The 12,361-nt window shown below is 44.5% G+C and overlaps 1 protein-coding gene across 3 annotated transcripts in view; it reads left to right on the forward strand.

Moving 5' to 3' along the window:
• Positions 1–1,118: 1,118 nt before the first annotated feature.
• Positions 1,119–12,361, forward strand: part of PCSK5 (proprotein convertase subtilisin/kexin type 5) — a 405,671-nt gene continuing 394,428 nt past the window's right edge. For 2 of the 3 annotated variants that reach the window (XM_081067381.1, XM_081067382.1), the window contains exon 1: positions 1,121–1,835. In XM_081067381.1, coding sequence (XP_080923507.1) covers positions 1,644–1,835 — 192 coding nt within the window. In that variant the 5' untranslated portion in view covers positions 1,121–1,643. Of the gene's footprint in view, positions 1,836–12,361 lie in introns of all 3 variants that reach the window. The other variant, XM_081067383.1, reaches the window with a different exon arrangement.

Raw genomic sequence — 12,361 nt, forward strand, 5'->3', positions numbered from 1 at the left:
ACCCAAAGCTTTATGTATGAGGATTAATTAAATACATTTAACCAATACTTAGGAAGAAAGATAATAGGGGATTGGAAAAGGAAAGGGGGGAAAAGGGGCTGGAGGAGTTAGGGATATAGTGAATATTTTTAAGGTCAATTGAATTATTTCATAAAGGGTAAATTTTCTTTTCACAAGAAATCATCCTGGGCCCAACACGGCGGGGAGGTTGTTCAGCAGAAGCTAGTTAAACTGGGCTCACTCCAGTCAGAGTGCAAGATACAGTAATGAAGGCGGTGGGGCCATATATTTCATCTGAACTTCCTCTGCGGTCCTTTTTATATTCAAGTGTCTCACAGTTTCAGGGCCATGCTTGGAAAAGTTAGAAAACTTTTCCTTTGGTGGAGAAAAAGAAGCCCTCATCAGACTCAATGGAACTAATGAATGAAGTTATTCCCTTGGCCCACTGTCTCCATCCACTTTCATACCAAATATTCATAGAAACATCTGTCCTCAGTTCCGCGACTGGAATTTTACTCTCCTGTGGTGTTGCCTAGAATCGGATGCATAGATTTGGAAAAGTCAGCAGGCAGCAGATCTGGCTTTGGAGCCACGTTGGTTGGCTTTTGCAAGAGCGGATGCTCCTTATGGTCCTGTGTGGTAGCTTCTCCCAGGAGCAGACAGTGTAAAATAAACAGTTGCTGAAAAGCATGAAGAATGAACGAAGTGGAAATCTAGGGTTATTTGTTCTGCAATTGACACGCAAGTGACTTCCTTAAACAGTTATTTAAGGAGGTTCAGAGCAAGGATGAATGAATCTTCGCGGCACTTGACTCGCATCAGCGTGTAAATCTCTTTAGTTTTTCGGGAAGTGGCGGTAAATTAATACAAATTCCGGAGGGAGGAGAGAGAAGAGGGCAAAACCACGACGTCCATGCCGGAACTCTCCTCCTAGCCCTTTGGAAAGTCTTGCTTTTGCTTCGCCGGGACTCAGAGGTTACATCCAGGCGAATCCGGCGGCGCTAGGACCTGGTTGGCTCCTGGCTGCCGCCGCAGTCGGGCGGACTGGAGGAGGAGGGAGAGGAGGAGGGAGATGTGGGAAAGGAGGGCTGTTAAGGGGGGCGGAGGGAGTAATTTATGCAGAGCAGGCGCTGCTGCCTTTGCCGCTCACTCTCCCCGCGCGCAGTTTGGAGCCGGAGGGAGCTCAGGGAGCAAGCTAGCGAGCAGTAGGAGCCTGGGCCAGCAGAGGGGGCGCCCGTCCGCTGCCTGCACCGCCGCCTCCGCCGCGCTCGGGGGCCCCGGGAGGAGCGAGGGCGAATCGGAGAGTCCGGGAGCCAAGCCCGGCGAGATCCAACTGCGGGAGGGCGCCTGCCCCGCTCAGCCGCCTCCTGAGCGCGAGCCGGGGAGCGCCCGCCGACCGCCCCGCGGGCCAGAGAGCAGGGAGCACAGGTCCCCGCAGCTCCAGGGATGGTGTAGGAGACGGCGCGAGGCTCGCTGCTCTGCTCCCTGCCGGGGCTCGCCGCCTCCTGCCGATCTCCCAGTGCTGCAAAACCGCGGCGGCCGGGGGCTGCGCGCCGGGCGGCCCAGGCCGAAGAAGTTAGTTGTGCGCGCGCCTCTTAGTGCGCGGAGCGAGCGAGCGAGGGAGGCAGCGAAGCGCGGGGGCCATGGGCTGGGGGATCCGCTGCTGCTGCCCGGGACGGCTAGACCTGCTGTGCGTGCTGGCGCTGCTCGGGGCATGCCTGCTCCCCGTGTGCCGGACGCGCGTCTACACCAACCACTGGGCAGTCAAAATCGCCGGCGGCTTCCCGGAGGCCAACCGCATCGCTAGCAAGTACGGCTTCATCAACATAGGACAGGTAACGACTGGCTGGCCCGGCCCTCGGTCCTGAAGCTGCCCAGGGAGGGGGGGTTTCCCCACGACAGCGCGCTTCTTGTCGCCTCCTCGTCAATACCCCTTCCCCCTCTTCCAGATGTGTTCTTGCAGCTGTTGCTCTAACTCTTGAGCGATGCTCTCTCGCCCTCTCACTCTCTTTCTCTCTCTTACACACAGACACTTCAACTCCCCAAAGTTGCTGGGGTTGCGTTTTGTTTACTTGTTTTTTGCAAGTCACGAGGGACAGGTAGGGAAAAATCATGAGTGTGCATACCCCCGTGGTGGTTTCAGACCCGATCGGACTTTTTGACGTGGGAAGTCGGAGAGCACTAGTAGCCTGAGCTCTTTTTGGGAGGTCAGGGGATAAGCACACCGCTGATGCTGGCTTCGTGTGGTTTCTGAGAGCAGGAGTAAGAGAGAGGCAGGGAGAGGAAAGCTTTTCCTGCTCAGACCTGAATTTAGCCCCGAAAGAAGTTTCCTCCTCTTAGGCGAGAGAGCCGCTGGGCTCTGGAGGCGCAGGAGGCGCGGGGACTGGAGCTGGAAGGAAGGAGGGAGGAGGCAAAGGGAGGGGAAAAGGGGGCCGGACTCCGCGCGAGCGCAGATTCTGGGGGAGACCTCCCAGCTTTTTGGCCTCTCGCGCGGGATACGCGTGTGGGCTCCCGGAGAGGGGATCGGAAGGGAAGGTAGGAGGAAGGTGGGAAACGTCCGAGACCCGCTCTCGGAGTTCTCTGGGAAAACAGCGAGTCTTCCTTCAGGAGGGACGTGCGGAGCCAGGGACGAGGGTGTTGGGTAGGCAACGGGGCGCAGGGTTTTTGTAGGGTATCGCTCCAGGGTTTTGGGCAGAGCTGCCCCGATGGGGGACAATGAATTGAGTGATGTTATGGGGATGATTGTTAGCGCAACAGATTTGGAGGTACCCCGAGCTAACTGGTCTTGGCTTCCTTGCTCTCCTTCCTGCAATAAGTGGGGTGGAGAGGGCAGTGTAACAGGGACCCAGAAAGTGCCCTCTACCCCGTACTCACCCCCTTCCACTCGCTTCTCCGGGCCTGGTCGGAAGAGGAGGCCCTGGCCGGACCCTAGGGAGACACTCCTGGGGATGGGAGGCGAGGTTGGTGGGGGCACCCTCGCAGCAGACGCGTTTCTGGAACTTCTGGGGATGCACGCGCCCTGTGTGCCCTGCCAGGTGAAGCGAGAGGAGGGGGCCAGCCGGTGCCACTGAAGCAAGAAAGCATACACGGTTTCTGATGCCAATGCGTTCCACGTCTAGGAAAGGGAGCCCTGGATTTGGGGGACCCAACCCCCTTAGAGGAGGCAGAGGCTGCTGCTGCCCTTCGCATCTAGAAAGAGCTAGGGAGAGACTGGTGTATGAGTGTGTGTGTGTGTGTGTGTGTGTGTGTGTGTGTGTACTTCCGAGGAGCCGGAAGCACCAGGTCTTACACTTTGCAGGTACAGTGGGACGACATGTTCCAGAGAAGCCAGTTCTGTGGAGGACTGAGACTAGGGCTAGGGGCACAGTCTGTGTCCACCCCACAACTCTCCCAAACACACACCTGAAGGCAGTCAGGGAAGCTAGCCAGATTTTGTTGCCTGAGTGCCTGTCATCTTCAGGAGAGTTCCATTCAAACAGCTTGATAGGATTCTGCTGGCTTCTTTTTTCACTGGAAGAAAACTGAGTCTGTTCAAGTCTTTTTATATGAGCTTAAAGTTGGGTGCTGCACGTGACCAGGGATGTAACTGGGAAGGATAACAATGAAAGCAGTCGTGTTAATCTTTCCAGAGAGGCATCTCAAGTTTAGCTAACATTGAGCATCTCCCATATACTAGGCATATTTGGAAGGATAAGTTCTTGAACATACACTGCTTTTGTAATCTACAAAATGACCATTTTTAATGGATATTACTGCACATACAGCAAAGAAGAAACAGAATGGAGAAATTGACCCGCAGAGTCACCAAGCTAGCCAATGGTAAAGCCAAGATTCTGACCTAGTTCTCTGTGGTCCAGGCCTACTCCTGCATGAAGCCTGACTTTTAGAGCATCTGTCCATCCCATGGGGGAAGGAGGAAGAAAGCAAACTCCCCATTTCCCTGAATTCTGATTTAGTGGCTCAGTAGATTGGAAGCAAACATCCAGTCTTAATTCACAGATACTTAATTCAATTAGACCTGTACTTCTTGAACCTCAGAAGCTTCATGACTTACAAGGACCAAAATACCTGTATCTAAATGAACTCATTAACTAGAACTTAGATACTGCAGAATCTGGCAGAGTGGGAGAGATGTTGTTACCAAACCCCTTTTGAATAAGCAAATACTATAGTGTCCTGCAACCTCACCTGACTTTTTACAAAGGGCCTTCTAATGAAGATCCATGGCTTTTCATTTAAAAAGTACTGTTAAGAAAGTTTACATACAAATAAGACCAAACACTATTTATGGTGGTTTTTACAAGGCCAATGAGGAAATTTAGTGCTTACAGAGGTTACAGAGGACCCCTTGAACTGATGCCATAAGCGGTGTAAAAAGATCAGCTATTCTTACAGTGGAAAGCATTTCCTCTGTAGATCAAAGGAGAGTGATCCTATGCTAAGTCTTTGGGGGTGGTAAATTGAGTCCACATCTGCAATATCATTGCTCTGTAAGGGCCAAATATATTTCTTATCCATTCTTAACTGTTCTGACCTTTTAACACTTTAGACATCCTTTTGTTATTCTTTCTTTCCATCAATAAACCAGCTGTGGTTCAGTTGAGGGCAGTAACTAATTTGCAGACATCCCTGGAATGTTCCCCTGTTTTTACCCATTTGGGTTTGGGGTCTTACCTCATGTGTTACAAGTTGGAATTGAGACCTGTTATTGTTTCTGAAGTCATTTAATATCTTTGTAGACTTTTTGATATCTTCAGTATGTTTTAGGTGGATAATGTAATGAATTTTTATCACAGTAAAGGTACAGTTTTGACTATCAGAGTTTCAGTGTAATGTTTTGTATAACACCTTCACAGTTAAAAGCCACCAGAGGTAAAGTTTCTGGCCTGGAGATTTCTACCCAAAAAAAGAAAAGAAAAAGAAAAAAGGAAAAAAAAGAAAAAGACATGCTTCTTGTATTCATGACAGATAGTAACGTGACAGAAAGTCATGTTACTCTGGTGTGCAGAGTAACACCAGAGCGAGCTGACAAACAAATGGGGGAGAAAAAAGGACATGCTTTACTTCCTGGGAAGAACAACAAGGGTTTTCTTCATGCCTGTGGTTATACATTATGTTTTGATAGGTTTTCGCATAATGTTTATATCTTGTGAATGGTTATGCCTTGAAATTCTGAAATGCCATAATTATTAATAGTAGTTGTCATGTTGGCATATAACATATTTTGCTTGTTATTGATGTCAGCTATAGAATGCCCTGCCTTTTTTTATCTCCTACAAGGCCTGACTCCAAGCCCTCCTAGTCTCTTATGACCAGCACCTGCTGGGCTGACTGAGGGTAGGTGTGCCTGCCTGTTGGCCTGCAGGGGATGAAAGAGGCCTTCGTCCTCTCTCACTAATTCTGTGTTCTGACCCATTTAAGTTAATAGTATAGTGATTAAAGAATGACATAAAGGAATCAGACCTGACATACTGTTAATTGTGAACCTTTGGGCTAAATCTATGAACCAGAAGGAATTAATTTCTGGTTATTTGAACCCAGGAAGAAGGTCCCCTGTGAAGGTTGTTTGCAACGTGCAGTAGCTGTATTTATGCTTCTGTGAATTGCTTATACTCCTGGATTCCAAGCCGAGATTACCAGTAGCAGAAATCCCTCCCCAAACCACATGACTTATCTTGAGCAAGATTCCAGAATGATAAAGCCAGATGCAGGCAATACTGGGGAAATATTTTACCTGGAGTTCCCACTGAAAGAATAGAGTTGGAAACTCTGGAGATGTCCCTTACGAGTTCTTTGAAAGCAGAAAAGGCACTGAGCTTAATGGAGCCCTGTTCTTTCATCTGTAAAATGACCAATCTGGATAGTGAAGTCAGTTGACTATGCTTAGCACACAGTTAGGCTTGCAGTAAAAGGTTTGTTGAATCTGAATCTGAAATAAGTGAGGTTCAAACTTTAGTTAGGGAGAAAGGAAGCCATTTTTAAATGGGAGATGCAAAATATGAAGATTAGGAAAATAATTTTTTCCCATTTTTTTATTATTAGTTTCAGGTGTACAAAACAACATAACTACTAGACATTTATACCCTCACAAAGTGATAACCCCATCCAATCTAAGACCCATCTGACAATGTATTAATGGATAGCTAATACAATGCCATTGACTATATTCCCTATGCTGTACTTTACATCCTGTGACAAGATATACAGAGGGTGACAAAAAAATGTATACACATTTTAAGAAAGGAAAAAACTATTAAAATTGTAATACTCGATATATACTGATAGCAAAAGATGAATGAAAGTCACGTTTGACTTCTATCATTACAAGAGGTGCTCAAAGTGGTTACCATATCAGCATAATTTTTATACAGTTTTTTCTGTCTTAAAAGTGTATACATTTTTTGGCACCCTTTAGATACATATTTTTAATTATAGTTGACATTCAGTATTATTTTATATTAGTTTCAGGTGTATAGTACAGTGGTTAGGCAGTTATATAATTTATGTAGTGATCCCCTTGATAAGACTAGTACCCATCTGACACCACACAGTTTTTACATTATTGACTATATTCCCCAGACTGTATTTCACATCCCCGTGACTGTTTTGTGACTACCAATTTCTACTTCCTAATTTCTTCACCTTTCTCACCCATTCCCATCTGAAACCATCAGTTTGTTCTCTGTACCTTTGAGTCTGTTTCTGTTTTGTTTGTTTATTCTGTTTTTAGATTCTACATATAAATGAGATCATATAGTATTTGCCTTTCTCAGTCTGACTTATTTAGGAAAATAAATTTTTGATGGCTGAGTGAAAAGAGCGAAGTCAGAGCTTTGTAGACAGGAAGAATGGTTTTCCATTTTAACTAACAATTTCAACTAGTTTTCTGTTGGATTCTAAACCATTCTGGCTGATTTCCCCTGGCAGTGCCCTCCTCCCTGGTACATCCTTATTGCTGCCCATTCAATATTCTAGGATAAGCTGGAGATGGAAGAAAGGGAAGAAAAATATCAGAAGACTGATTATTTTATAAAGCACCTTATCTTGGCACATTATGTTGGATCATATTTGAATTTGTACTTGTTGAATTTGTATTTTGTTGAATTGTATTTTGTTGAAGCAGCATTTTCCAAATCAGTAGGAAGAAATACTTTAGCAGGAAGATCCTTCTTCAGAGATGCCCTGAAGACCTCTGCTGATTAATTTTGCCCTGTGAGTAATGTGGGATGATTGAAATGTTGATAAGCAGTGCAGAGAGTGAGTTCTGGGTGTATATAGATTGCATTGGAAATTGGGGACATGGCTAGTCTGATGCGTTGTATGGGAGTGGACTGTGATCTCCTAGTTAAATCCTTAGACATTTGATAAATAGAAAAGTAAGTTGATGTGGGAGTCCTAGATTGATCTCTGTGTTGATATATCTGGCTTTGCATTGGACAGCTCTTCACACCCAAGAACCTTAGCCCTGATCTCTGCTAGCCTCTCTCACATACATTGTTCTCATGAAAGGTAGGGAACCTACCTTTCATGAGAATAAGCAGTTCAGCGTGCTTGGCCTGGCGATGGTTGCATTAACCTCATAGACTAGGAATGGCTTGTATGTGGCCACTGGGATCTTAGGGGTCTATTTGGAATGAAAAACTGCATTTTTGTGCGCCCCAAGGCAGCTGAATTTGCCTTTTTGCTGTCTTTCATGAGCTTATTATCCAGAGGTCCTAACCTTAAAGGTCAGCCAAAGAAGCAGGGTAGTATGCTGGGAAAATATCCAGCAATGTCTGACTCTTTGGTTAAGGGAGGGAGTACTAACCCAAAAACATCCCTTGGGCAGGGAGGGGTATTTGTGTTGTCTGTTCAAATTCTGTGAAGTAGCGTCTGGGTTTTCCCCAAGGCTGAAGTATCTCCAGCCATCGCTCTGCCTTGGGACTTTATCACTTGGCCAATTCAGGTTGGATTCAATGACAAAGAAAGCCATTTTGGCTTCCTGGATGGTAAAAATGAATGCTTGTAGACATTCATGCATGCTAGAAGATATATGTGTGCATATGTATATATATGTATATGCATATATGTTAATTTTTTTTTTATCTAAGTTGAATTTTAACATAGTTTAGAGTGAAATTACATGCAACATTTTCACTGGTTTCAATAGATTATATCTCTACATCTAAGGGTACCAAGAAGCAACAATGAGTGTCAATTTACTCTTCAGTTTGTGTTAATCCTGGGAAGGAAATAAGACTAGGAGTCAGAAGATTTGAGTGGAACTCCAGGGTTTTCCGTTGATTAACCAACCTCACCCTCAGTGTCTCATTTTTCAAATAGGAGACCTTAAGAGCTGCTCCATTCACTTCACAGAGTTACTGTGAAATCAAGTGCTCTAATAATGAACATGAATATATAAATAAAATAAGGCATAGGAAGCATGATCTGATCTATACAGGCCCCAAGGAGATGCAAAAGCTTCTCAAAGGAAAGTAAGAAAGTGCTATAGTTAATGGGTTTTCTGAAGTGGAGCAACTTGTAATTTTCTAGATGCTTATGATTGTCCCTGGGGAGTTAGTGGGGCCTAAAAGGGGGACTAGTCAGTGTCACTCTAGATTCTCCCATGAAAGGGATAGTGAGAGCTGTGGAGAAGGTATAGGGCTGGGACAACTGACTAGAAAATCAGCCAGCTAAGGTTCCCCCATCTCCGGGTTAGACATCTTTGGTTTTATAAGGTGAATACAATATAGAGTTGCAAGATTTTTAATTAAAAGAATCAAAGCATAGTCTTTTTAAATTGACTCAAATGTGAATATATATAGAAGAGGAATAGGAAATAAAACTGAAGTATAGATAGGTCCATAAGGAATACAGATGGGATGCTTTTAGGTGCAAGTGTTGAAAACCCAACTCATGCTGCTTAAATAAAACTAACGAACAAGCAGATAAGGAAACAGGGAATCTGTTGGTTTAAACAAATCCACATGACTTTATGTGCAGTTCTGAAAACAAAAGCTGAACCTTTCTACAACCAGATCTTACCTGATCTATACTTTCTTTGTGACAAAAGCTATCCTGGCCCAAACATGGCTTTAATTAGAGATTAATTAGAGTATTATGTGTATATATATTTTTTTTACATAATTAGAGTATTATGTATATACATTTTTTTTCAGAAAGATTAATGAGTTTGATGTTCTTGATCCAAGTAGACTTGTGTATAATACATTTCATTATGTGTCCCGTTGTACTTTTCTCAGCTGAAGAACTCGGAATTCTGAAGCACAGAGATCTAAGAGTTTCAGAAAAGTGATTGTGAGCCTCTCCAGCAGAAAGGCCAGAGGTAGAGCTAATGTCTGGTGTTTCTCTGTTTCCCTATATTAGCTTCATTCTCAGATAGGCCCTTTCCACAAGGCAGTAAAGCTCATGTGATTCTTAGTACCTCTCTTACCCAGGATTGAAATTAATCCCTGGAAGAGACTACAGTTTGTCCTGATTGGGTCATATCCCCACTCATGGGCCAATCACTTTGCCTACAGGGGTGGCTGTATGTTGATGAGTCAGCTTGGGTCACATGTTCATTCTTGAAGTGCAAGAGATCTTGACCTTGATGGGCAACCCACCAACTGAAAAGGGACTGTTCCCCAAATAAAACAGGGATGCTGTTAGTAGAATAAGGAAAAGCAGATGTGGGGCAAGAAAAAACCCACTACAAATTTGATTATGTAAGGCCTTAAATGCCTAGGTTAGGGAGTTTCAACATTCTATTAAAGGTCCCTGAGAAACAGGCAACAACCTATTGATTCAATAAACATGAGAATCCACCATGGACCGCACATAACACGTTCTCTGCTCTCAAGGAGCTATAATGTTTTTACCTATAACTATTGCTCAGCAAGACAAATACTAATGGAGTTACAGGCAGGGTAGTATGGTTCAGTCATGCCTGGGAGAGTCCATTGGTAGCAGTGCCCATAATGAACTAGAGAAGGCAGAGAGGCTATTGTGTTGGTAAAGGTTATTGGTAACGAGCACAGAAGCTGTGATAATGGAAAGAGAATAGGTTTGAAAGTTCTTATAGAGATGGATTCAGTATAGGTTGATAACTAAATGAAAGTAGAAGACAGAGTGGAAGGTGAAGATAACTGCAAAGTTTATAGCTGTGGGAGCAGGAGAACGATGAACTCATTTGTAGACTTGGAACAGTCCGCGGGAGCATTTTGAGGAACAAAAAAATAGGTTCAGGCTTACTGTTGTCAGTAGATAGAAGGGCATGCAGATAGAAATGTCCGTTAGGCAGAAGAGAATTTAGGATGGGAAAGAAGTAAAGACTGGTTCTCATCCTCAGTGTCAGTGAAGCTCTGGAAGTGCACAGGATTGCTAAGAGATGAAGCATGAAGGGAGGAGCTGAGAATACAACCGAAAGTGTCTCCACTTAGGGGGTAAGGAATAAAGGAAGTAGATGAGGGGACCTGGGAGGCCCTGAAGATACAGAGTCAGAAAACACCAAGAAAAACAGGTGTCCCTTTAGAGGGTGTGCAGTAGTGAGAAGTGCTGTAGAGGGAATCCAGGGAGATGAAAAGTGAAACAGGGCTTACAGATTTGGTGAGGAGGAGGTGACCAGTGCTCTTAGTGACAATGCTTGATCGAACAGTGAGCAGGAGTTGGCGTTGTGGGGCAGTAGAAGTGAGCACAAAACTTTCATTGCACCTCTGCCTGCTGCCTTAATCTCTTTCTAGTCAGTGTACTGGGGTAGGATCACAGGCCTAGAACCAAAAGGTTTAATACTGCTGCTTCTTAGTGGGGGACTCTAGGCTAGTGTCTTAAGCTCTCTGTGCCTCAGTTTCTTCACGTATGAAAAAGATCGAATAATATTTTCCTGGTAGGATTGCTACGAGGATTCAAAACAGTTAAATAGTTCAAAATAGTTCGTGCCTGGCACACACTGCATACTCAGTGAATATCAGTTATCATATTTTGTTTTTTTTTAACCACGTTATCAATTTTTATATACTGTTTTCATCCTGCTGTTTTCACTTAACATTGTATTGTGAGCCTTTTTCCAATGCTGCTAAATAGTTTTAGACAGCTTTTAATGGCTGTATATTTGAAAGCACCATACTATATTATAATTAGTGTGACCATCATCACATTTTGCCAGAGATAGTACTGACTTACGCTGGGGTAAAACAGTTCACTTCCATTAAGTATTTTTTATATCCCCTTTCACTTTTAAACATGTCTGAGTTTGGAAGAGAAATGATACGATAACCCTAATTGTGTGTATATTTGTGTGTGCATGTGTGTGTGTGTGTGTGTGTGTGTGCATGCAGTTGCACATCTATCCTTCCGTCAGCTGATGAGCTCCTCGTGAGAGCAGGATGGTGCCTCGTATCCCAGCACGTAGCACAGTAGCTGGCATAAGAGAAGCATAGTAGGCATTTGGGATAGGAAACTTAAAGCGTTTCTGTAGAGAGGAATAGCTTTGGAAAGGAGAAGAACATGGTGCCATGAGACTAAAGAGGATTGAAGTAGAGATTCAGGGCAGTTCAAAATGGGGAAGAAAGGAAAGGAGCTTGTGTACAGAATGACCTGCATTTCATTAGTCACTTTAGAGGTGAATGCTCCCTGCAGAGAGAGGGAGGTAAGTGGGTGAAATTGATGTCCAGGTGCTCCAATGTTTTGGAACATTTTGAGGAAATTCTGATAAGAATCAATGACTAAGACTTGCCAAATAGAATGAGGTTATTTACCGCTTGTACTTAGTTATAGGTGAGTGACTAGTGTTTAAATGAATGAGTGAAAAAAATGAACCAATCTGTATTATTTTGTGCTTTTTTCTCTAATGCTCAGGAACTTGAAATTAGGAATGAATAAAACAGGGAGTTAGAATTTCCCAGAGTGAGAGAGAAGGGAAAAATAGACTGTGGGAAGTGGGTGGGGAGGAACGAATAGTTCTTGAATAAAAGGGGTACCACCTTTGAAATGCTTGACCACAGTGTCCAGGCTTTAAAAGAAGGTAGTGGAGTCCAAGCAGGACTGGTGGGCCAAAGTAATAGGGTGGGTGTAGGGGCTATAAATTCAAAATGAGAATGGAGGGCTAGTTTGGTAAGAGTGATAGAAGTAGAAAGATGGGAGCCATCCCATCTTTCTTTCTTTCTCCCTCCCTCCTTCCCTCCCTCCTTCCTTCCCTCCCTCCCTCCCTCCTTCCCTCCCTCCCTCCTTCCCTCCCTCCCTCCTTCCCTCATTCCATACTCTTTTCCTTCTTTCCTTCCTTCCTTCCTTCCTTCCTTCCTTCCTTCCTTCCTTCCTTCCTTCCTTCCTTTTTTTTTGTATGTTTCAAGTTAGGGCTATTCCCCATGATGACCAGGTCCAAGGT

This window comes from Rhinolophus hipposideros, assembly GCF_964194185.1.
Source record: "Rhinolophus hipposideros genome assembly, chromosome: 11".
NCBI lineage: Eukaryota > Metazoa > Chordata > Mammalia > Chiroptera > Rhinolophidae > Rhinolophus > Rhinolophus hipposideros.